This window comes from Calypte anna, chromosome 1, assembly GCF_003957555.1.
Source record: "Calypte anna isolate BGI_N300 chromosome 1, bCalAnn1_v1.p, whole genome shotgun sequence".
Taxonomy (NCBI): domain Eukaryota; kingdom Metazoa; phylum Chordata; class Aves; order Apodiformes; family Trochilidae; genus Calypte; species Calypte anna.
In genome coordinates this window covers 15,740,384-15,767,040 of record NC_044244.1, presented here as the reverse complement: position 1 = coordinate 15,767,040, position 26,657 = coordinate 15,740,384, and the positions used below count along the sequence as shown (strand labels likewise).

The window sequence follows — 26,657 nt, the reverse complement described above, 5'->3', positions numbered from 1 at the left end:
CATCCTGCAGCTGTTAGCTTTGTGGAGGAGTCTGGCAGATGTGAATTTGCTCTTCTATGAACAGCTTCATGTCATCCATGTCCTCCTGAGAGAGCAGCATTTTAGAAACCACTGTTTGCTTTTCATCCCTTAAATTAACCCTGATTACAAAGTGAGAGATGTACTTACAAGGATCTAGCCAAAATATGTAATCTCCAATAACGTAACTGTATTACTCAAAAAAAAAAGTGTGTTTCTTGGGCTTCAAAAGCAGTGAGAAACAAAACTCAGCCACCTTCCCCCAAGTGATTTACTTGATATGGATATGAATCTGCAAAAAAGCACTAATTACTTTCATTTCAAGACTGAGATGACTATCTCAGTCACAGTTTTGATAGGTAAGGTACGAAAGTTTGTAAAAAGTGTTAGCACAAAGCATTTTTATGTTTATTTAAATAAAAATTATAATTTATACAAGACTTTTTAAACAAACAAGATTTTCTTAAAAAATGTACAGGGCAAATAATCTCTATTTCAGTTCTTCATACAGTATAAGTCTTTTGTCAAACAAAAGTTACACTGATAATGAATTATTTACAACTTCAAAATATAGACTCAAACTTCAGACATAAAAATTTTGACATCCATTTCAATGATTAGTAGAAATTAAACATCTGCTAAAATGTACAGAATTCAATAGAAACTAGCAGTGTTTTTAATACAAGTTTAGTAGCCAAAAAAAGAAGCACATCCTTACATCTCTTCACAATCAGGTAAAATCTCTTTTCTCTTTGTCTGCAGGAACAAGGGTGGGGTTTTGCTGCTGGCATCCTCTGTGATGTTGCTACTAATAAATAGCTTGTTTCATTCAATCTTGCCTCACAAAAGCTACAGTGCATAAAAAGGCATGATTTCATAAATAAGCTTTTTTTGGCTTTTGTATTTAAATGGTCACCAATAAAGAATAAAGCGGTCAGTTTTCATCTCCCTTTTTTTTTCCTCTTTAAAAGGGACTCAAACTAACCAATGCACTTCTAAAGAAGTCCAATTACGCATGAGTGATAGAGCAATGAATCACAGACATCAACAGAATTGCAAACATAAACAGCAAGCAGGCAGAACATCACTTTCTGCTATTAGAAAGTAGCACTGTTTAATCAAGTGGTACGACCCAGCCTGTTACTGAAGTACAGCAGGCTATAAAGCAAAACCACATAGAAGACTGGAGTTTAAGGTGAGAGCTTGTGTGTAACTATACAAGTCAAGTATATATTTACTCACTGTCCACTCCCTCCTGCCCTCCAAGCCTGAGGGGGTGTAGCAGGAGAAAAAAACAAGAGTAAACACATGGAGGTTATGTCCTAGTGCTCTGAAGTCACATACACCACAGGAGCAGTTGTGCAGCAGAAACCTGAACAACCAAATGTAAAGTGAACTTTGCAAAGTATGTACATAGATGTTTGTCAGTTATATTACAACTCTATTTTTTAAAAAAGATCCAGTCTGTTTTATGTATATTAGAATGAAACAACATTGCATTGCAGTTTGCACTTTATTTACTGCTTTAAGAATTGCTAACTTTTAATTTCACACCGTTAAAGTGCAGATTAATTTCTCATATCAACACATCAGTTTTTATAAGAAGTTTCTAATTTTATCAAGAAAAAAAATTTTAGGAGAATATTGTACACGAGGCATTTCAGTCTGAGAAAAGGACAATAAATTCTTTTCTCCCTCTCCTAAGCCTAGGTATGGTTTGTTGCCCTGGTACCATCAGCATAGGACCTCCAGCTCCTCTGGGAACCAGAATATAGGACAACCCTGAAGAGCAGAGTCAACCAGTGAAGGGTGGGAAGGGGAGGTGGTAATAAGTGCAAACCAACTGATTTCCTACTGAAACTGCTGTTATGATCAGAGTGAAGGTATAAATTACACTTGAAAAATGATACAAAAATAAGAAAAAGAGCATGCTCTCTGTAAAAAATATAGTTTTCTGTTTCTTCAAAAAAAAGGATAACCTTGAACACACCCAAGCAATTTTTTTCGTAAGACAAAATGAATGGATGATTAACATTTATATAACATTAAGCCATCTTAATGCTTATTCTTTAGTTGCACTTACTATTCAAGGAAGCTTGTAGAAAGGAAAGCCCAGTGATAATACACAGCAATTACAAAAAGAGATTAATTTATTTTAAAGTAGGTTTGATGAGAAAAATTAAAGATCAAGGGGATTTACTCAAAACATAAAGCCTGAATGTGTAAAATGAAGAAACCATAAACCATAAGCTACTTCTGTATTACATGGTGGCAAAATTAATTTCCTACCAGCTTCATTCATATTTTAAGTTTTCAGGCCCTGAGCTACACCATACCCACAGTGGTGTTAGAAATGTGTGTCTTTTTTGGTTCACATAATGACATGTTGAAGTGCTCAGTGTAAAGGGAGAACTCAAAAACAGCATTTTAGCCATTACACTGAATTCTACCTTCACATTCTCTTCACATTTCTTCCCAGGGCACAGAATTTTACCCCATCAGTGTTTCACCCACTAATAACCCATCCCAATCACCGTATTCAGCAGCATTTCTTCGTATCAATTTCATACTCAGTTATTCATGTCGTACCTCTTCATCACCAGACTGAAATAAGGTTTGTACAGTTTGATTGTCACCTTCCTCATTAACTGCTGCATTTGTTGACAGACTTGAGTTTAAACTGTGCTAAGCGTTAGACACCCTTCAGTGTTTGTCTCCCTTCTCCCTCTTTCATTTTACCCCTTTCCTTCTCCCTCTTTCATTTTACCCCTTTCTGTATAACAAAAAGTTTGTTTAAAAAAAAATATTTTAAAGATTTTTAAAAAGGTTAAAAGTCCATGAAATTAACTCCTATTTTTACACAAACCTTCAACTCAATTGCATTTTTTGGGGACATTCATAAAGTGTCTGGAGACATCTTTACTCTTCAGTTCAAAAGACACAGCAAAGCAAAAGACATATGGGAAGGCTTGGCGTAACTCCTACTGTGCTTTCATGAAAATCCAAATAAAATTCTAAACCTCTCAGATGGGTGCTATTATATAGAATATAAAAGCTTTCTAATATTAAAGACAAAGGTCAATATGTGCTTTGCTGCTAGAAAAGCCTGAGAGAGTTTAGAGAAGGAGCACAGCCTTCCTGTTTTACCTGGCAGATTAACTTAATTGTTACTTAAATTTAATTTTGGAAGTGAAAAGACTTACCAAAGCCCCTCATATTATACTTTAAAAAGGAACCAGTGCTTTCAGCTGCTATATTATAATGTTGCTTTATTAAAAGCCAACTAAAGAGGAAAGCCAAATTAAAAAAAAAGTCATGTCTCATTTTAGTTTAATTATTCCCACTGCCCCCAACACAAAAACCTGCAAGTCTTTAATGTGTTAAGATACAAACACCTTGTACATACAACATGTACAATAGTTGAGCCCTTCTTTGACAAGTATCTACAGAAATACAAATATACGATGCCTAACATTTTAGGAATAACATTTTGGTGCCCTCTTTTATAAAAAGTATCTGCCTGCCTTCCTTCCTCTTACTTTGGTTATTTAGGAAAGGAAGATATAGTTAGAAACTGCCTCCCCTCCAATTCACTGTACAAGCAATTTAATCATCTACACAGGAAAAACAGAACCTAAACAAACAGGTAAAATTCAAGAATTAGCAAGGAGGAGTTATTTTAAGTGCAGTTATAAATACAGAAATACTAAGATGATAATACTTCCTTGGTGTTGCAATTAGTTTTAATATAGAACCCAATAAAAAACTCTGAGCTGAAGAAAGAGACTTCAAGCTGCTGCAATCATCATTCTCACATCATGAAAAAAAAAAAGAAACAGGGAAAAATGTATCTCTACCCTAGTGGTATCAGTGGAGTTAAAAGGAACAATCTGTTTCAATTCATTATTTAGTCAGTTCTCCCAGTATCTTCCCAGCTTTTAATGTCATTAAATAAACATTAAAAGTGCTTAATGTGCAAGGCTAATAGTGATGATAGCACTTTAACTCTTTTGTTTAATTTTGTCATTTTTTGTTTTTTTTTACAAAAACCTTAAAAACAAACATGAAGGCATATATAAAATACACTTGATTTATGTAACAGATAGAATATAAACCACCAGACAAGAAAAATTATTGCGAAATAGATGAGGATGTTCATTTTTTTCACTACCAAGTCGCAAAATAAGAAAGTTTCCTTTAGATCTTCTAAGGTAAGATACTAGCTCTCACTGCTTGATGATGCAGAGGTTATTTTCACATATTGGCTGAAAATTGTCTCAAATGCTTCATCTCTGTGTACCATGGCACCAAACACCAAAGGCTATGTGACAGAAAAAAAGATCATGTCAGTCCAGGAAAGAAAAATCTTCCTCTAGGTGTAGTTTTAGTCAAATCAACAGGACAGGAGAGGTACTCAAAGTGCATTAATAAAGACATAAAACCCATTTTTCTCTACTAAATCCTTAGATGTATGGCAAAGTTTGTAAGATAATTTCACTTTATCTTCTTAAAACAACCGTGTAATTAACTACATCTACATAGAGTATCAGCAATGAATACAACACTCCAACTCTCTTTCCTCTCCATCCACTCTGTGTACTGTTTTCCTGATTGACTTGTGTCTCCATTAAAGATTTCTAAAAATCTTTATCAGTGCCTCTTCATTTCTGCTTATAGAATATTTATTTAGCTAGATGAATGTTTTTAATCTCATAATTGAGAAGTGTTTTGCAATATCAAACAACAAGCAGAAAGCTTGGTACATTAGTCATATGACTTGGAGAAAAGTTATTTATAGGTAATTAATTTAAAATAAAGTTGAAATATGTTAAGAGAAGCTTTGCTTGCCCACCAAGTATTTGAGGCTCAGAGAAGCTTAAATCTTTAGCACCATAAGAGTGAAACAGAAAAACTGCATCTGAGGGTCAGCTCCTTCCACCCCAAAGCCTCCTCACTCACAGATTCTCTCAAGCCATTGGCATTTCATTCCAGACTGCAAAGCAGAGCAGCCCCCACACTCCTGATGAAGGAGGAAATGGCCAATGAAGCAAAAAGGATGGAGCAAAGCTTACAGTAAAATAGTCCAGACAAATTAGAACAAGATGGTTTATTAAATCATTAAAATTTTGAAGCTAAGTATACTGAATAATAGACAAGTGAATTTGAAAAAAAACAAAAACAAAAACAAAAAACCAAAAACCAAACACCAGCATAAAGAGACAAAAAGTCTATATGCTGGTGCTAGCCAGAGAAGGAAAACAAAAAGGGCATGAAGTCAAACACAGCAATAGAGATACAGTCAGCTACTTACTTTTTGTGTAGATGGTGTTGATACAGCAATGCCCATCCCTGATCCCGGGAGAACAGAGAGCACTTTATACTAAAACAAAGAAACAAACACAAGCACAGATCAAAGATACCTTACATACTGAACAATTGCAAAAGGTGCCAAAAAGGCTACACAGCTCACCATGGGTGTATCCTCCCAGCCACAACCTACCAGACCTCTATTACAAACAAGAAGAGGCCAGGTTCTCTGACCCTGGAGTCCATGGGTGCAACATCCCCCCCTACACCACCAGCCTGCCTCTCCTCTTCCTCCCACACAACAAAACCAGCCCCAGACCCAAACCAAGCACCTCAAGCACCACAATGGTGTGTAGGAGCTGGCCCAGTCATGGTGCCAGAGCCCACAGCAGCAGCTGGATGGTGTGGGCAGGCAGCACACCCTGGCCTGATGTGGATTTACATACATGGCTGTGTTCTCTTGAATAACAGCTAGAGGTTCCCCTATAGTTAACTTTCATCCACTTTTTAAAGGAGCAACAAGCAGACAAGAAAATGCTTCTTTTTCAAAATTAAATAGACAGATGGGGTATGTATAGGTTGCTTTGTTCTGTTGTTGGTTTTTGGTTTTGCCTGTTTGTTGTTTTTTTTTAAATACAAGAAAGCCTTTTGCTAAGGATTAATACAGCTGGATGAACAGGGGAATATCCCCAAGGAGAAAGAGACCCTGAGTCTCAGTGGGACCTGTGTTTCCCACTCCCAAATAAAATAAAACCAGGCACATTTTTATGCTTGGCTGCATGATGCCTGTCTCATCTTCCTAAAAAAAATCCTACATAGATGCAAAAGAAGCTTTATGGCAGTAAAGACCTACCAATGAGCCAGCATTACATCAAGTATGATGTTTAAAATCTGTGAACCTGAATTATTAACCTGGACAGGAATGTTCTTGTTGAGCATAAGTTGCCTGCTTTACACTCATGTTAGAGAAAGAGAAAAAACTCATTTGAAAATCTGGAGGTGCTTAAGCAGTAGACACTGGGCTAAGGTACATCTTTGCACAGCATGATTTAAATTGTGGCACTTAGGGCCACATGATGCAGTAGAAAGCAGGTGTCTGTGCTTCAGGGTAGGATAAGTTCAGTGACATTAAATGGCTTATAGTGGGATGCAAGGCATGACTAAAGCCATTGGTGACTGCAGGCTGAGGCAACTCAACCAAAGAAAGGCTTCAGAAGTACTTGTCATGCTTACAAACATCTTACCTGTCAGGGATAGGATCTCAACTAGGTGAAACTCCAGCCTGATCCAGTCTGGCTATGCTAAATATTTACCTTTCACCACTGACCATAATTCCTCTTCCCACTTATTGATATAATCACCCACACTGAAATTAGTATAACACAATTCCTGCTAAAAATAAATGTTCTTAAAGGTTGCACAGCTCTAGTCAACACAGGAGTTAAGAAACAACACATCTTTAATTTTAAAATAATTTACAAGTGTAAGGGTTTAGTAAACTGCCTTGTTTTTATGCTCACAGTGAGCTTGCCTGTGGCAAGTCCAAATGGCTAAACAAGCAGTTCTGGGAAATAATCTTGATCAAAGGATAACATTTTACTTATAAAAATTATCAGTGACATGCTTTGTCAAAATAACACAAGCAAAAAAGCAAAATGTGACTAGCTTAACAAAAAAGCAGCTTTCCCCTTTTGCAATACAGGCCAGACATACCTTCTGAATATCTGTTATATCCGTTAGCTTTATGACTTTGTTTCTTTTAGATGAGCCAGATTTGGAGCTTTCAAAGCACAAGTAACTGAAGACAAGAAAAGAAAATGCTCGTTTTGATACAGTTTTCTAAAATAAAGCACTTGATATCTCCCCTGACACATACTTCTGAATTTTGAAAGTTCACATGTTAAGATCAGGTTAAAAAAAAACCAAACAATACAGAGTTCAATTATGGCTTCTAATTTAGGGGAAACACTCAAATTCTAGTAACTGGTTAGTGTGTCTGCAAGCCCACAAACAGCTTCCACATGCACAAAAAAATCTTGTATTTACAATATTGCACTGAAAATGGGTAAACCAAGACACAGGAAGCTAGTATATCCTTACACAGCTGAAATTCCAAAATTCAAAAGGCTTACAAATCTTTTACCATACTAAAAGATTAATGAAAAACAGTATTTTAGTTTCATGTTATTGTGATGCTGACAAAAGCTCAGGGTTCTAAATGCTGGAGAGTGATCTCCATCACTAGGTGACATTGCATACAGATGAGCTTTGCTTCCATTCATTCCACTCCAAAGGAATTTCAGTGCAAGTTGCAAACAGTAGTAACCATAGTTCATCAGCAGCCCTGGGAGGCTAGTAGGTAAGGAAGCATTAAAAAAAAACAACAAATACTAGTTTTGAAACTAAGTCTTGAAGTTCTAATTTCTTTTGTTGCACATTGCTTCAAGGAAGCTATACATTCAATTTGTTTTAGAAAAAGAAACTAAGAGTATTTGCCAAATAACCATTGACCATAATTTTCCAAACACACTTAGCTTTTAAGTTTCTTTTTTTTAGTGTAAATATATACACATATATATATATCCTAAGTATGTTATCTGTATCAAGAAGTGCAGCTATAGACCTACTCTCCATTTGTGTACAAGACTTTCCAAGGCCAAAATTACAATTTTTATTCATTAACCGCAACCCAGATTCAGCTCTCACTCTTTTAGATTCTAAAGTGCCATGAAAAAACACTTATGTTTCAAAACTTTTTTATAGGATTACTCTTAGATTCAATTTTTTACTGTTTTGTTTCCCTCCTAAGAAAGGTGCAGGATGTGCTGACTCACTTTTCTGTAACATAAAGAACTCCATTCCTGATGTAGTCTGTAGGCATCTTCCTATCTCTGTTAATCAAGCAACAGCGCCAGCCATTTTCACACACTGAAAAAAGTCATAGCATGAAATTTTACTTTAAGAAAGAGAGACAGGCATTACATTTACAGCAGTTTCCTTATAAAATAGTCAAGCACACTGAAACCTAAACTTAAGATACCTAAAACTAGAAGTGCTTCCAAAGAAAAGCCTAGATAAGGTGTCTTCAGACATCACAGCAGCTATTTTTACACTGGCTTTAAAAAAAAAACAGGAAACAAAGCACCCACACAGTTACTCCCTTTAACTTGACTATTTCATTTGCATTGCCACAAAAGGCACACCAGGCTATGTATTCTTTCAAAGAACTGTAAAGATGTGGAATGAAAGAGCCTCTCCATTCATCCTACTTTAAAGCAACTCGTTTTAACCAAAAGCTTATACCAGTAGATTGTAAAGAAAAGGAATTAAACTTCAAACTATCCTTGGCTTTTTAGAAAATACTCCACTAATCTAGCCCTCCTGTTGCATAATACCTGCTAAAGGACGCTCACTTTCTGACAGGTTAAAAACCTCATGGAAATTCCCTCTCTTGGTGGTATGGAAACGACTTGTGTCTTCATCTTTGCTTATTCCAGTTGGGGCACTTGAGCCCACGTAACTTCTGGATGCTGCTGTTTGAAGCTGCAGAAAAACAAACATGATTCCAAAATTTGAAAGGCAACATTTAAATGGCATCTTAAAAACAACTTGGCTAACTATACTCCCTAAAAAAATCTGTAATACAACAATTTTCATTACTTACTGCAGTGAAGTTAACTTTAGACTATTGCACCACACTATTGCTATAGCACAAAGCTCTAAATGTGCTATCTGAAGACCACCTTTCAAAGCACTGTCCTTTGACAGATATTTTTGTGGGGGTGAAAGCACATGGTGCTAGATGTACCCATCTCAAAATACCATTCTTCTACAATGAAGGGTGTATCTGATTAGATACAGCTAAGTCACTGCATACAACTCCAATTTTTACACTAGTGGGACTGGTAACAGTTAATATAATACCTATCAATACTTGGTTTGTCTGCAAGAAATAGACCAAGCACAAAACATTATTGCATAAAATAAGTTTAGAAAGAAAAAAGAGCAAACAAAGAAAAAGCCACACAAAACTGCATCAGCTCATTAGGAACACAAATGCTGAAATTGAAAGGAAGTTTTCCACACTATGATCCATACCTTTTCATGCCCTGACAGCTAGCAGGAAAAGAAACAAACAACACAAATGTGACAGAGACAAAAGAAAAAAGTGAAGTCTATTTAACAGTATAATACATAGAATAAAACATGAACTGAGTGAAGCTGTAAGATCTTGCTCACAAACCAAAAAATTACATGCAATGAATGCAATTTGAGAAAAGAGTTATCAGTGGTTAGAGCACAGTTCAATTTATTCAGGTTGCATTACAGTCATTGATCTTTCCTTTGATTTAAAGATGCATTAAATTTTGAAAGTCTTGATATGTGAAATAAAATCAGAACAGCTGTCAGCATCCTTAGGAGGGGGAAAAGGTAGCTTAGAGCTCCCAAAACCAAAGTACTTGAGTAAAATGTATTTTTAAACAGATTCCTGAACCACTGGAGACTGCCCTAGCAAACAAGATTTGCTTCTGGAAGGATGGCAGGCAGCTTTTTTTGGAAAGCTTGCCTGCATTTGTTTTTTCATCTTGGTGGGGCACCACAATGATTGCAAAGGCTGGCTTTTGTCATCAAAGCAGTAACAGCTCCCTTCTTAGTCCTACTGTACACATGCAGTTAAACAACTGGCAAACTGACAACATGCAAGCTCAGGACTGAGCCCTTCTTCTGTAAAGTCCCAATGCTGTTTGAGGCCAATCAGTCTCTGCTGGGTTTTTTTTTTGCATGAAAGTTGGCACTCAACATTTCACAGGATTTAGCACTAACAAAAGAAATCCAAAGCAAATGAAAAAAAAAATGTGCACTGCAATTGCTGACTAGAAACCAGACTAACAAAACAGGCATGACAGAGGGTATTTACCATCCAGCTTTTAGGGTAACTGTAACATTATGATGCCTCAGGGGAAAAGAATAAAGAAAGCTGACATGGAAAACAAATGGTTGATGATAATTGTACTTTTGTTTCTATTACTGCCCCTCTGCTGTGCCCTTAGTAATGATGGAGCCCCTGGAATCAAGGAAAATAACAGCTTCCCCAACAATTTGTGTGCACGATCCAAGTAATTTTTGGAAAGCTTTCCTGGGCAAGTTATTTGGATCCATACACATGTAACCAGGTGAATCTCCATGGCATAAATATCTGAAAGGTCAGCATCTGAAACGTAAGAGGTCTAATGGTTTTTGTGCAGAAACAAGGATTATTCCTGCTCTCTGCTACACTGCTTACTTCCCACCAGTAATATAAAGAGATGTTTTAAAAGGTGTTTAAACTTAAGATGTGAGAAAATTCTGCCCTTACTTCCTATCCTTCCTAAAATAGGCAAATATTTCCTCTATCCTTAAAAGAAGCAGTTAATTTATCCATAAGCACCCAGGCTCAAAACAACCCATGATCAACTACTAAAAGAAAAGCTTTGCATCCAGTTTTGATAAACCTTGAATCTATCTGGAAGTGTTTGGATTTATAATGCTGGAAGAGTCCAGATTGCCTAAAAACACCTCCAACAACCTGGAGGTAGGAATACCTGGAGGTAGGAATAACTGGAGGTATTCCTTCTCACCTTGTCATTAGCTTTTGATATACAACATTTATCCATCAAATACTATTGTCAGGATTGTTTTCTAAGGACACAGGGTCAGAGTGGTAGCACAGGCAATGAATATTGCATTGTGTCCAGGTTTACAGTATCATTCATGCTGTTTAATGACAAGAGGCCAAAGTGAAGGCATATTTGCTGGCACTGCATGCTTTTGGGCTCTACATTTTGTACAAAAAGATAAAAATCCTATTTGCTTTTTACAAAAATTATTTTTATGCTGTAAGGTTACAAGAAATATATTCAGATGTAAGAAAATTTGCCTAAAATTAGTAAGAGCAAGTAAATGCTTTCAAAGACATTTGGAAGGAGATAATGCAGTCCTGCACATCCTTCCAGGCACATGAACCAAGCTGATCAAGTCAGACACAGCAGTAGTAAACCCTGGTCTATGTGGCAAAATTCCAGCCATAAGGAAAAGCCAGAAGGGATGATTACTCTCCAAGTTCATGGATTTATGCTCAGCAATTCAGAGCCTTTCCACCTTTAAGGTAGATTAGAGAGACCCAGCAAGAAACTGCCATAACCACCACAGTATGGGAATGACAACCTGTAAGCTCAAGAGGCCCAGAAACTTTTAAGCTCATCTTCTGTAAACCAGAGAAATACAGGCAACTGACAGCTTGACAGCTCCATCCAAATACTATCTTCACCTCTCTCTCATCCCTTGGAAAGTAACAGCAAAAGACTCATTTTCTGTCACACACCATCTTACTCTTCTACATCCTTCTGAAATACTCAGGTATTATCCCAGAGATATTTTACCATCAACTGCTTCCTCACCCCCAGAACATCATTTTTCTTCTTCAGAGGCTAACACCTAAGGGTTCATGTATTTTTATTTCTTTTGCCCTTCTTCTACAACAAATAACCATAAGACATAATGTCTCAATCTGTAAACTACTTTATTACCTCTGATAATGCTTCTGTCTTTAGTAAGCTCCATATTATACTAATCTTTTTTTTTTTTTAAACTAGCTGTTCTTCATCTATACAAACAGATTTATTTCCACTAAAAATAATGTCTGAGAGCAAGGAAAGGGAATGCAAAAGACTAAATTTTTACAATTGAGAGAAATTGCAGAAATTTATATGAATATGCATGGTGTTATTTTTATGCATTTAGCTTCATACAATTTCCAAGATATATGTATATGTTTATATATCCATTTTAATAATAGATTCATTTCATATTAAAAAAAACAACGGAGAATCTATATAAAAACTCTGTGGATATTGAAAATAATTTTAAAAAGAGCAACTAACATTGACTATTAGGATTTAATTAACCTTTCCTTTAATGTGCTCTAGTCACTAGGGAAAAGGCAAAGAGAGAAAGGGACCTGATTTGCAGATGGTGGGAACAGAGACCAAAGATTCATTAGGCTTACCCTTCTTGACACTGTAGCATTAGACCTTTCTTTGAGCTGAGGATCTGTTGGGAGACTTGTCCAGATGATATAAGGAGTATCATACTTAGCTCTTAGTCTGGGGCATCGTTTGAAGATAAAATCAATAAGGAAAAACTTGATTCCAGCATAGAGTCCTGAAAAAAAAAATCACTTTAGTATCTGTGTTGTAAGGGCATTAGGAACAATCACTGTCTTGATCATATTTTAACAAGTTCATAAATGAAACCAAACTCTGTATCTTCACTAACAGTGTTACTGGTTTTAATATTTTAATTCTTCATCCAAAGGCAGGAAATTCTTTTTCTTTTCCTCCTCATTCCCAGCTCTTTTAAACCACTATGTAGCTTCTTATTATAGCAAAGAACATTAAAATTATTTAAAAATACACTCCTTATTACCAGAAGCATTCTGAAAACATGATATGCTTCCAAAACAAAAAATATGCCAGAACATTCAACACTGCATCTCCCTGCAAGAATTTCAAAGGCAACAGAGGGCTCTCATGTACTACATTAAACTCTACCCTCCTGTACACTATATGCTTCTATAACAGTTTTTCCTTGTATTCTGCCATATTAAAAAGAGCCCAAAGTTCTGTCTTGAAATTTTAACGAATGCATTTCAGATCACCTTCCAAGACTTAGCTTAAAAAAAAAAAACACAACAAAAATTCCTTTCATATCTAATTCAATTGTCATGTCAAACTTTAATTAAAAAACAAAACAAAACAAAAAACCTAGGTTCCCAGGACATGACATCGTATCTTAGATAAGAGTCTCATACTGTAGCAAAACCCTTTTTCTCAATTCTCAGTTGAGAGCTTAAGTATCTGCAACTTCACCCACAGTAATCTGTTCATTTTGTCCAGCCTGTTCTCCAGGTTTAACAAGTAGTGCCATTAGACCTTTCACAGTTTTCTCCAACACCGTACCCTTTGTGTCTTCTACCTAGTCCCACACATTTAATGTACAAGGATGTATGAATGGAAAAAACCTCAAATAACTGAACTTCTTGGAAACCTTATAGCTGACATTTTGCTAACAGTTCATCATAGATTTTCCCTCTTCAAGGAGCAAGTGCATTATCCAGTCTCCAATTATATTATGTATACAGAGATGGTTTTCAAAATTCACATGACAAGCAATGCCAAGCTCAATGAAAATACTTCAAAAAACTGCATTATTTATTAATGCAGAGTTTTCTTTCTTAAACTACAATATTTTCCCTCTGAAGATCACGTTAAGTTTTAACACATTAAGTCTAGACTGTAAGAGGTCAATTATTTATTATGTTTACCCATTCCAAGCCCAATAATCCTGTAGGGCAAAAAGCAGGATGCAATAAAAGCTGCCCATAGAGCAATGTAGAGCTTCTGTGTTATTTCTGGCTGGACCCACATGAACAAGCTGGAAAAAAACAAACAAAAAAATCCCAACATTTTATTTCCAGCATTCCAGACATTGGTCAAGTCTTGTTTTAAGAGTGAAAGAGATTCATGTCAGATAACTTACTTTTTAATTTTTTCCAGTATGTCTGCCATCTTGCCAAAAAGGTTCTGCATAAGAAGCAAGAGAGTTAAAACCTTGCCCCACATTATTTTGTGGGGGATTTTGTCCACATAACAGAAACCAACAGTTACCTTATTGTGTTCCTAATTAGTAATTTCCAGAAATGCTTTTTGTTAACTCATTGTAGCCATTTATGTACTTCACAACTGAGAGAGAACAGAATAGCAATACTCGATAACTTCAGTCCCATTTAACACCTTATTCTGCAACTCATGATTGATTCTTAGAAGGGAATGAGCTATTTGACCCCACTGTCACAACTGGAAAGTGTTTACATTACTGCAAATATTTTAACTTGTCAATCTAAGAGTTAACAACTTCTGTCTGTAGGTAACCAAAGGGGAAGTTTGTTCACACATTCTGGGCACTGACATCTCAGGAAGTGGTTACTGAGTTCATCAAATGTGGATTCTTGGCTTCTTTGGAAATACACCACCACTGGGTGTTTATGACACACCTTTGGAGTTACTGTATTCCACATCATCCCAACAACTGTCAATACAAACAGACCCTTGCTCGGGACTATGCGAGTTATTCAGACATCTCTAACTGCTTCTTGCTATCACAGCACTTGTAAACTTCATCTTCCCAATACGTTTCCAAAGGTGTTCATATAAATACATGCACCACCAGCAACAGAAGGAAGGAGAGTTCACAGCTGGCGAGAGAGAGGAAAGCTGCTTCAGCAGTGGCTCATCATTAGACATGGCAGAAGGCTGCAGTTCAACTGGATGGTCAGCCAGCTGCCAGGGTAGCTCAACAAATTGATGGAGCTGGGAGAAAACCTTCCCCCATCCTCTCCCAAGCAAGCAGAAGATTTCAGGGCTGTGGCAGGTAGTGGTCTTTAAAACAGACTGTTCCAAAGATGATGTGCAAACTGCTGAATCAGCACAGCTGAACAGACAATTAAAGGATTAGGGTCACTTAAACCCTTTTTGCAACTAGCAGATTTGGAATATGGATCCATAATCCAGTACCCTGGTAAGATCTGCCACCTGATCTACATTATCTAAAGCTCATTTGCATATATTGAGGGAAAAACTGTCAGAAGCTGCAAATGTTCCACTTCAGACCTTACTCAGAGCCATGACTGAAGAACCTCGACCAGTTCTCTGAAACACCTGCCACTCCAAAAACTCCCAGTGCATCTTACTGAGATCTCTATCACTTGTAAGAAAAGATCCCTGTGCAAACAAAGTATTGCTTGTTTAAATGCTTGTTTTGACATACTGTATAACAAAGTCTAAAAGAACTTGGACTATGAACTTCCTTGTTCTAAGGAAGTAGCTGAAGAGGTTGAAGAGCAGCACAGTACCTGAGCCTTCTGAGCCACATCCAGAACAAGCTGAAACTTTTCAGACACTGTCAAGTCCTCTTTCGGGGGTTCCTTGGGCAAGAAAGAAAATCCATTCATTTTCAATTCAGATAAAACAGGTATTTTACAAAGTTCCTCATGACAAAATGACCCCTCAACCTTCTTGGCAATGGTCCTTTCACTTTAAATAGTCTCTAAATTTACCAAGTTCCTTCCTGGTTTCAGATCTCTTAGTTATGCCTTTCATTGCTTGTTTTAGTTATCAATGCTTTTTCTCCATGGTCTACGTAAATACAGTAATATAAAGCTGTGAAAGACACAGTAAATCTCTGGAACAGCATGGTTACAATGGCTTTCAGTCTGACCCCACACTTAAATTGACTTTCTTCTGGTCTAACACAGAAATGGTTTTTGTTTTTTAAAATACATTATTGGTCCTGGAACCAAAGCCTTACTGTCTTAGCAAAAGGTTTGAAATTCAAATAACTCCATCCTACAGCATTATGTACAATACTTCCTATTTAAAACAGGGTATGCAAATATTTCAAAAAATATTAGAAAAAACAGAATGCAAGGCTTCTTGAATATCCCACAGGATCTACTTTGTTCCATGCTGGCATATTAACATTTATTCCAGAAATGTCATTCAAGTTTGGAATATTTTACTGTGAAACTTGAAAACCTAGTGCTGGTAATGAAGATTTCTAAATTTAAAGAGAAAGAAAACAGCTGTAGCATCTTTATTTGCACCTCACTCTTCCTTCCTTTTACAGCTACCAACACAAACACGGGAAGATTTTGAAGGTGCAACTTTTAATGTAGCCATACAGGTCAAACCTAATAAAGACCTACCATGGGTTCAGAAACTTCAGGCACAATGCTCCACTGTATTCTCCAACCCCTAGAAGTTATGGAAATAGTTAAAGAGAGCAAGTATTTCTTATCCACTTGCCAACATTAATTATTTTTAAGAGGTTAACAAGTTCTCTGCAACAAGCAGTTACAACTCAGAAAAAAAAAAAACCCAAAATGATTTATCAAAGAACCCACAAAATAATACAAGCATAAAGGGCCTACCACAAACAGCTTTAAAGGTTTATATGTTAGAAAAAATTATATTAGTTAGGTAGATACTACAAAGAAACATTGCTTCCAGGTTTTACAACAAAAGTGAACTGTATGCACAGAGTAAATAATTAGCAAATTTTTTCTTTATTTTTTTATGTTAACGAATTTATACGAACTTATTCTGATGCCTATTTGCTACTGGTAATATTAAAAAAGCATGTTAGACAGTAAGCATTAATTTAAAAAAAATAGAAAATTATTTTTAAATGTGCACATTAAGATCCTCCCTCCCATTTGAACAGTGAAAACACTATCAGCCTAAAATAGCATCTTTTTAAAGATCCTCTGAGTACAGAAAATGGACTTTAAAAAAATTTAAAATAAGCCTTGCCATTTTTATATTAAATATACAACTGAAAGTTACTTCAAATAACGAATGCCAAGGGCCACTTTACAAGGCAAGCCTGCAATTTCAGGCCTAGGAGAAAATTCTCTCCAGTGAAAACCAGCAGAGTCTGATATTTAATGTGATCTACAAAGAAGTTCTACAACTACTCTGAATACTGTAGAATATTTTTATTTTAGAATTTTACAATGTTGAGGCATTTGTCTGCAAACACGCAACAATGTGTACAGTAACCCAAGCTACAGGAAATTAAGATAATACCTTATAACAGAAAAAAAGTATAGAAACCAAACAATTAAATTAAGGATATTAGTTTGAATTTCACTTTGTTAAACTTAACTCACAACAATAGAAAAGGTAACAGGTGATGACAGTGCAAGAATAATAAAACATCTTTATACCAACACATTACAAGAGAATAATCTAATATTTAAGTACATACCTGGCTATGAGGTAATTTAGGGACAACCTCAAAATTGCTAAAAATAAGAACATAGGAATGGCCCAGCCATGCCATACAGCATTCATGTAAATCTGCAGATTAGAAAAAAAATAAAGAAAAAAAGAGATGTATATTACAAACTGGTGTACAGATACAGGGAGTTGTATGAAATACCATTCCCCACTGTACTGTTGGGTTCAGTATCACACAGTTCAGATCACAGGAGTTAATGGATTTTAGCCACTCCATGACAGACAATAGCACTGCATTCCTGAATGGGAAGTTAAAACTATGCAATTGAACTGAAGCTCCAACACTTAAATACTGCTCAGCTGCTTGAAAGAATAGATTATTTCCAACACTATAATTACATGAAGCTATAGAATAAAATAGCAAGCACTAAAGGTCTGTGGATCTGCTACATGACCGTGACTGGTGTCCCTGCCCATGGCAGAGGGAGTTAGAAGTAGATGACCTTTAAGGTCCCTTCCAACAGAAACTATTCTATGATTCTATATGGTCTGACCTCACTGACATCAACAGAAGCAATGCTACAGCAGAAGAGTTGTGACAATTAGCCCCTCACAGGGCAATGGGATAAACCCTTGGTGTATGATTTCAGGTTAACTAAATCTTCGATTTTTATTAAGCTTAAAAAGATTGCAGGAGACAGGTCTAGCAAGGTCTAACAAATGCAGACACAAAATACTTCAAAAGGTATTGTGTCCCCTTCCCAACTTCAGAAAACACAGGGACCATCAGCCTCCCTGCCAAGAGATGTTAGGCTTTTACTGATAACCCCAAAATAAAGGATTGCTCTAGCTCTGAGGTCCCAAGGCTTCTGAACAACATCTGAAGTTCCTTCATTCAGCTTTTATTTGAAGAATGGGCTTTGCAGGAGAGGTGAGAGAAAATTCAGCACGTTAGGAGAAGAGACAGACACTGGGCACCAGGAGGGGTAAGTCTGCTCCACAATATTATTTCAGCTGTGCTGTGCAAGGTAGCATTAAAATAAGGCTCTAAAGCTTACAGGGAGGAATCATTTAATGAAAAGGTGTGTGACATTTTCATCAAACAGGTTCATTAAGCTACAAGTACTAGTAATAATTTCTTTCAATATCAAAGTATTTCATATAAAATGTTGCCATAAGAATTCAGATAATTTAATTAACAATTAGAAGGAAAACCAGTCAAACCTCCACTAACTACTTATGTCACTGTGGCATGCAGACTTCCTTACAAAGCACAAGAATGCTTGAATTTAGATCACAGTCCTGATGTTTGCACATCAAATGATACTCAAATCAAAGCATTTTGTCTCTCATCAGTTATCATGATACAAATGAATGGCAAAGAACACTGATAGCAAATGATAGCTTCTTATCAAACATAACTGCTAGCAGTATTTGAGCCTTAGACAACAAGAGATTTTGCAGATGCTGAAGTGACTGTCAAATTGCAGGTCTAGGAGACAGGACAACAATGCCCAGACTGTTATAAGTTATTTTAACAGTTAGAAAACTATGCTACAATAAATCCAGAATACACAATTCTAGTGGATTTCAAATATAACTGAAATGACAACTACTGGTATTTTTTGAGTTAAATGAAATTACACTATATGATTTGGCTTTAACTGTAGCAAAATCCCTACTCAGATACAAGAGTTTCAATTAATTTCAGTAAATAACACATCTTAAAAGTTCTTATTACTCCTGGGGGAAGCAGATAACTTACAATAAAGGCAATAGCAGAAGTGTAGATAGAATACCAGTCTGATAAGGCAGAAAGATTCTTCACAAAATTAGTAACAGGTTTGGCACCTCTCTCTAAACAGAAGTGGAGAAAAAAAACACAACTGTTGGAATTAGCTGGCAGTGGTTAAATAACTTGTAAATAAACAACAAGATTAGAAAATTAACAGGAATATTCACGACAAGTAATGATAAAATGCCTAATAAAATTAAGAAAAATGAAACCTATCAATGTAACTGAACAACTAGTTAAGGAATACATTTTCAAAAACTAGCATCATTGAAATCAAAGGTTATGTATAAACTCCTGAGAACAGACCCACAAAAACCTAAAACCAACCAAACAAAAAAACCAGCATAATTTGCAAGGGTACCCTGGTTGTTGATAGCAGCCTGTCCTGTTCATACTACCCTGAAGACCTCTGCATCCCACTTAGAACAAGGTAAATCAGCCTGACTGGGCTCCAAATCACCAAGAAACCACTTGCTGCTGCTTGACCAAGCCAGCTTAAAACCAGGCTAGCTTTCTCTTGACTATGTTTCTGAAGGAGTCTGTTCATTGGTAGCACTTGCTGCTTGTTCTACCTAAGCAAAGAGACACAGGACGTTCTACATGAAGAAGTCTGTTTCCCACCTCTGCAGGGCTTTGCTGTTGCTGTCACTGCTCAAGAGACAAACCTGTGCCAGAAAAGGCATTGCTCCCACATGTAGATGTCCAGAGCCATCCAGAGAGAGCAAGAGGAGCTCTTACTTAGCTGCCTAAAAAATTTTGTCCTTTACCCTTCCTATTTTTGTAAGTTCTTTTACCAACCACTTGGGTGAGTAATAAAAGAAAACAGAAAAATGCAGCAAAAAAAAGACCTTTGCTTTCTCTGCTGGAACCACACCAGTTTTGCCTTCCCTGCTGAGAAGAACGCAGACTCTGCTTATGCAGGGAGTCTCAGGAGTACCCAGTCTCACAACTCTCAGTACAGTTCACAACTGTGGAATCTTTCCTCAAAACCACCTGTAACTTGCTGTCCTAGTTTGTTTGGTTTGAAATTCAGCTATCCTTGATACATTCCCTGTGGGAAGTAATTAAACAACTAGGACTAGATTTCCTTGAGCATCAGTGGTACAACCAAAGCAGCAGATGAAGTGAGTGGAAGGGCATGCTTAAAGCACTGGAGGAGGTCAAGGACTCAAGTGCAGCTCCAGTATCGTACACTGAACCTGCAGAGAAGGTCAACACTTGGAAACCACTGGTGACAACATGGATCTTGAGAGCAACCAAGGGTCTTGGGAGCTCCAGGTGGCCACCAGGCATCCTTGGACAGCAAGAACCTAGATTTTGGGGCTCATCATTTTGGAGCTAGTGGAAACTAAGAACCACACAGAATTTAAGCTTAATATACTTTTTATAATGCTATTCTGAAGGAAATGCACATCCACCAAGGAGAACAGATCACAAGTATTCTCCCAAATGAAAGCAAAATGAATACCAGTATTAGAATAAGGAGAACAAAACTGACCTTACATGGAGCTTACAGACCTTTATTTCAACTTCACCTTCCCCGTTACAAAACTTTAACAATTTGGAGCAAAAATCAGCCATTTTTTTTCCTCAGGCTAGCAATTCTTTGCTGCACAGAACTTCTGGAGTTAACTACTTGTGGTCTTAACTACTTTGTTTAATCTGCCATTTGGCATTCTCCAAAATAATTTATCAGCTAAGAGAAAGAAATGCAAGGCACACACAGGGTATGCATTGTCCAACCCCTCTTTCTTTGCAAGCATAAGCTAATTCACTAGCAAGCACACTACAAACAGTTCAGGCAGAAGTGTATGGCCACCGTTACTTTTGCCATTGCACAAATATTCTGCTCTCATTCATTACATGTTTACACATTTTAATTGACATTAAGTCATTTTTAGTTCAGAGATATCTTATGTGATTCAAGATTAAAGGCAAAGCTTCTACCACTGCTCCTCTAAGTTACTTTGCACTCCAAACACTAATTAAGGATTTCAAAATCTTTTCTGCTTATGAACTGGCAGTATTTCAAAACCCTGTTTTAAAAAATGCAGCAATCCTCCCAATAGGGTTACTAAAAACTATTTTTACTTCCAGAAAATAAAACACTGCTAAGTACTTACTTAATCTTCTCATATTTTCAGTCAACCTGAAAAACAATGGATAAAAACAACTTGTTAAATAGGCATGCAGTGCACAGTTGTGTAGATTTGGTCCCTAAAATACTGCTAAGAGCTACAAGTTAGATGTTTGTATGTAAAGTTTCATTCTTGCCTATTAGGAAATGTCTTTCTAGTAACTGATACAGCCTACCTTGCATCAGACCAAAAATTGAAATGTAAAAGCTCTCCAGCCTAGGACTTTGTCCACAGTTTTCAAGAGGCTTATGATGGAACATGGTAAATATATTTATTTATTTATTATTCTTATTCTGTCTCAGGCAGCAAATAAACTTCAAATTTCCTCGTTGGGCCAAAGCATTCACAAACCTGCTGAGATGGTTCTATACTTTCAGTTTTACTACTTGTTATGCAAACACAAACAATGTAAGAGGTTGTAAAAAAAAGAGAAAGAGAAAAGCAACAACCTGTGAAGAAGCCAACAACTCACAATCACATTACAGATTTACCTTCTAGCACTAAGTGGTTCTTCTGTTTCGACTGTATTCTCTTCTGGCTGAAATCTGAAGTCTTCAACATACTCCCCAAATTTGTCACAAAACCACTTCTGGAGTCTGGAACAGATTGTGTGGCTTCGCTTATCTATAAAAAAAGAAGCACTATCAAGATAATAACAGAAGACATCCTCACAGAAAGTTTGCCCCTACTTCCACACTCCATGCTGCACTGGGAAGCAGACTTTGTAAAGCTTTCCTGTCCTTCACCCACACCCTTCATGGAAACACACTATGCAATTTGCTTCTGCCACTGTACAGAAACCCTGACTGCACTAAGCTTATAAAATAACACTAAAAGTGAGTCCTGCTTTGCTCTGCATACACTGCATGAAAACATCTTCTCACCAGTTAAACATACTAACAAAATAGAATTTTTAGCAAATAGTGTAAAAACATTTTCTGATGTTCCTGTAAACAAAAGACTGACAAATCTCAGTGCTCCTGTTGTGCTGATGGGTCATCACATCAAAAGCAAGTGTAAAGCAAAACCAAAGGGCAGGACAATCACCTTGCAGACACACAAATTTGACAGGAGAGGGAGATGGAAACTTAAGCAAGATTCTGCAAAGGGCATTTTTACTTTCCAGCTATTTATATACTGTAAAGATTGTATATGTATACGTATAATATACACTTTCTTTTTTCTAAAGCTAGGGAACAAAAGCTATGCTGTAAATGCCACTTTCTATATAAGACAAGTAGAGTCTTAGTATTGCCTGGAAGGTCTTGCATAGCAAAGTAATGAAGCCATGCGCAGTTGCTGTATGCCAGTTTCAGTAGAAAAATAAAACAAATATATGGGCATATGGAAACAATAAAAGGATAAAAACCTCAAGGCTTCTCAGGTGAGAAAAAAAAATAAATCGTCTTTTGCTTTACGTGTAACAAAAATCACTGTCTAGAATGAACAGACTGACAGTTCTTTGGAAACATAGGTCAATACAGCAATGTCATAAAGAGGACACTGCTTACAACTATTCCAGGATCAAACTTAGCACAGAACTCCATAAGATTAAGATATGATTAAACAGAGGCATGAACGATCAGTCAGCCAACAACAGTCAAAACGGTGCTTTTAAGCATGTGAGCAAATGTTGAATAAAGTTTCCTGGTTAAGTCAAGGATCAGCAAGACATGAAAGCAATGCAGTGCTCAGATGTGAAATGTCAACTACAAAAAGTAAATGCAGAATTATGTGACAGAGGTAGCAAGCTGCTCAAATGGTCTTTCACATTCATCTTCTTGAGAAGCTTGCTTAAGGACCCAGCATGCTTTTCAGCAAGGTTTGATCTTCTAAAGACCAAATGAAAGCGGTAAAAAAATCCTAATTAATTAAACTGCTAGTAGAGATCTCACCAAGATTACCTGTTCCATTGGCTTGTGTCTGTGGTTTTGCAGTTTGCTGAGCTGGAGGTACTTCTTCTGTCCTACAAAGAAAATGGAAACAATGAGAAATGGTACAGTGAAGAATTTTTCACTTTTAGGTATAGTTATTGGAACCTCCATGGTTTCCCTAGCTGAGATAATACAACCAGGCTAACAGAAAATCAAACTTACACCCTTTCACAAGATTCAAAATATTGTACTTTGGAACCAGAGAAATTCCATCCACTGGAAAGAGAAGTGTGGTTTAATCATTTCCTACCACCCACAGCTCAATTTTATCTTACAACTACTAAATAATCTAGTATATAATTTGTTGCACTACTAATGCTTTTGTGTTGTGTGTTGCCTGCCAGGAAAACTTCAGAGCCCTGACTTTTCCCACTGTAATAAATAAAAAGGGAATCCATATCACAAAGTGATAACCACAGTACTAGAATAAAACCAAAGTTTAATGCATGAACCTTGAATTTTGCCATAGTTATTAGAGTTAAGCACCACTCATGTTCCCAATGAGAGGAACAGGTTTCAAGAATTATTTAAAATGTTACGTTGTGAGCTCTTGAAATGCACAGATAATCAATGGATTTTAAAAATATCTTTTCCAAAACTTTTCAAATTTAAATAACGGTCTGAAAAAATGAGAAAAGTTCTAAATATGTATGATAAGTAACAGGCATCATTGGCCTCATCTTTCAAAATGAGTCAAAAGTAATATTCTCACCCACTAAAAATAAGTTAACAGATTTTGAGTGATTGAAAGATTACTGCTTGAAACAAAAGCATGTTGGTCATGCAATTCCATTATCAGTCATTTATCAGACAGTTCAGATGTTCTGAAGTGTTCCCTTCATCTTTCACTCCTCAGAAAGGGAACAGAGTTGGACATTGGTCATCAAACAGAGTGGGAAGAAGGATCCAACTGTTCTGGGTAGACTGCAGCAATATAGATTGATGCATAGTTCCCTCTCTTGCTGTTCCTCTAGAAAGTACATTGGGGAAAGATCTTGCTGTACTGTCTGCACACAGAGAAGGCCACTATGAGCAGTCTGAGTAACTATGATGAAGAAACCACAGAACTCATTACCTTCTTTCCTTCCTAAGAACTGTCCCTACTTAATGAGCTTTTCCCATTCTTGTTCATTTCTAAAAGGAACATCTAGAAATAATTTACTGCACCTGCCAGTGTGCAGCAACTGAATTCAGTGGTTTCTGCTTTTAAAAGCACCTTTTTCATGCCTCTTCACGACTTTTCCATGAGGCTTCTGTATTTGCAGCAACTATTCTTTTCAAAAGTCACCTGAAATTACATCATTTTTTTCCTAGTTTAACTTTAGTTTCTGTGCTATTTTTCCTCAGTTTCTATATAAACAATGGGTTTCCCACCTAAAACATTTTCCTCTCCTTACTTTTTCCTCCACACCCTTCCATCTCCTCCATTTCCAGCTCTGTCTCTCTAAGATAGGCAGCAATTAACGTGTTCAGATTTGCAGACTGTTAGATGGCAATGTCTTGTTTTCCTCTACCAGCACATCCAATGGACACACCATACAGGTGGGAATTTTTATCCTCAATCTGTCACTGCCACCATGTTTCATTGAAGCTGAAGACACATTTTGGAAGACAGGAGGAAGTAATTTACAAACAGGTTGACACAAGCAGGAGCCAGTTACTCACTGGCTCCACACTCCAGTTGTGGAAAGGCACTGGGGCGGTGTCACACCTGAAGGGCACCAGTGACAGAGCTGAGATGGGATACTGATGTAAACACTTTGAAAATATGAAATATGTCTCTTGAATCAGTATTTTTTCTAATCTTTTAAAAATATATCAAACATATTCTCAACTAACAGATATTTACCCCAAACTTAACTAGCTTCTGTTTTGTATCTTGCCTGACAGGCACCTAAAGATAAGAATGATAATCAGAAGGCCTCCTGGTACGCTGTCAAGACAAAGATAATAAATTTAGCAAGGTAACAAGGACTGAAGGATTACAATAATTTAAAGAGAAGTTCTTGGGATGGAAAATCTTGGCCAATGTGTGGCAGTGATTTATGAAACGACAGAACCCTTTTTGCTGTATAAAAACTCAAAGAGAAAAGGAGAGGATGCTGGCTGTCTCTTCCCCTTCCCCCTCCCCCCCCCCCTTCTTCTCTCGCCACTTTAGCTTCAGCTATGGGACAGCACCAAGAGAGGGGAAAAAAAACCCAAAAAACCCAGCGTAGAACAGCAGCCAAGCAGGAACAGCGACGGGTCCTACGCCACTGCCCCCCCCCAGCCAGAGACCAGGCCCAGCAGAGTGTGATAAAACTTAATTGCTCTCTTGTATTTTCTTTTCTTAACAACTCTCTCCCCAAAGTGACTAATTTATGTAAAATGTCTCCTCTTGCAAACTTGGTTTTTTTCTTTTAAAGGCGGTGTTATTGTCTCCTTTCCCTGAAATAAATCTTTGTAATTTGCTTAAATCATAAAGCTTGTTATTTTTGTAAATTCATGTGATGTCTATGAGTAGTGGCTGATTTTTCCTTGCAATCAAAATATAAAATAATAGCTTGATCGTAACAGATACCATCACCACCAGACAGAGTCTTAAGGATAGGTCTTCCTTTGACGTGCTGGTATGTATTTTCTGAAGCAGCTCAGTATCATTCCCCACGTTTCTTGGGAAAAAATAAAAAAAATATTGCAGCTCTGGATAGCTGCCTCACTGGGCTCTATGGTGCCTCACTGGCACATGATGGTTTTGTCTTGGCTCATCCTGGTGCTTTTTCAGTTTCATTTTTTTGGCAATGTCTAACTTGCCATCTGTCTATTACTCCTTCCCCGTCAAGAACCTGACCTTTACGAATCATCAGGTTAATGACAGCTCATTACTGCACCAGTGAATCAAGTTATAATTAGCCATTTCAGAAAAATTTGGGCCAGAAAGCTCAGAATTCATTGTTTAGGCTTGCCCACGCACTGGGAAGTTCAATCCCAAAACCAGGTCATGTTGAACCAGCCAGTACGTCAAGACCACTGACAGAGGGAAGGAATTATCTTTCCTACTGTTTCTGAATCACTCTTAATGTCAGGGATAAGTTAAAAGGTTAGAAAACATAAATAGTGCCCGGAACAATGCAAAAGGCTCTGTTTCTATGTGGGCTTCCTAACTGCAGCCCACACCAAAGAAAACAAGCTGCATGACTCCTCTGGGACCATACTTTCCACCCAGAAAGAAGGTTGTGACTTGTAACACCAACAGATCCCCAACCTGAGGCTCGGTCATTTTTTATGCAACTAAAGATTGCACCCGTTTAAAAGTAAAGGCTGATTACAACAGGTAAGAGCAACTACAGCCAACAGAGTAGGCAAACACAAACATACCCATTTGTACTTTTTTTTAATATGTACTTAGGTCAGGGAAGCACAACTATTAAGAGATGTTCATGACAAGCAGCACTCAAAACTGACCGGCACACTCTGATGGAGCATCCACTCGGTGCTTCCACACAGAACAGCACCAAAAGATTATTTTTGTGGTTGCAAGTATGACACAAAAATCAAGGGGGCCTTGACACTGAGAGTCATTTACATTAAATAAACAACTTGGTTTTGTACATCTTTGGCCTTGAACACAGTTCTGAGTTGAGGCTTG

The 26,657-nt window shown here is 37.0% G+C and overlaps 1 protein-coding gene across 4 annotated transcripts in view; it reads right to left on the bottom strand.

Annotated features, from left to right (window-relative positions):
- Positions 1-404: 404 nt before the first annotated feature.
- Positions 405-26,657, bottom strand: part of GRAMD4 (GRAM domain containing 4) — a 74,654-nt gene continuing 48,401 nt past the window's right edge. For 3 of the 4 annotated variants that reach the window (XM_030459247.1, XM_030459267.1, XM_030459258.1), the window contains exons 5-19: positions 22,991-23,061; positions 21,587-21,719; positions 21,081-21,106; positions 18,928-19,019; positions 17,191-17,282; positions 16,127-16,175; positions 15,275-15,346; positions 13,903-13,946; positions 13,688-13,797; positions 12,371-12,525; positions 8,721-8,868; positions 8,160-8,253; positions 7,039-7,123; positions 5,330-5,398; positions 405-4,339 (exon numbers count right to left, since the gene is read on the bottom strand). In XM_030459247.1, coding sequence (XP_030315107.1) covers positions 4,238-4,339; positions 5,330-5,398; positions 7,039-7,123; positions 8,160-8,253; positions 8,721-8,868; positions 12,371-12,525; positions 13,688-13,797; positions 13,903-13,946; positions 15,275-15,346; positions 16,127-16,175; positions 17,191-17,282; positions 18,928-19,019; positions 21,081-21,106; positions 21,587-21,719; positions 22,991-23,061 — 1,342 coding nt within the window. In that variant the 3' untranslated portion in view covers positions 405-4,237. The remainder of the gene's footprint in view (positions 4,340-5,329; positions 5,399-7,038; positions 7,124-8,159; positions 8,254-8,720; positions 8,869-12,370; positions 12,526-13,687; positions 13,798-13,902; positions 13,947-15,274; positions 15,347-16,126; positions 16,176-17,190; positions 17,283-18,927; positions 19,020-21,080; positions 21,107-21,586; positions 21,720-22,990; positions 23,062-26,657) is intronic. The other variant, XM_030459252.1, reaches the window with a different exon arrangement.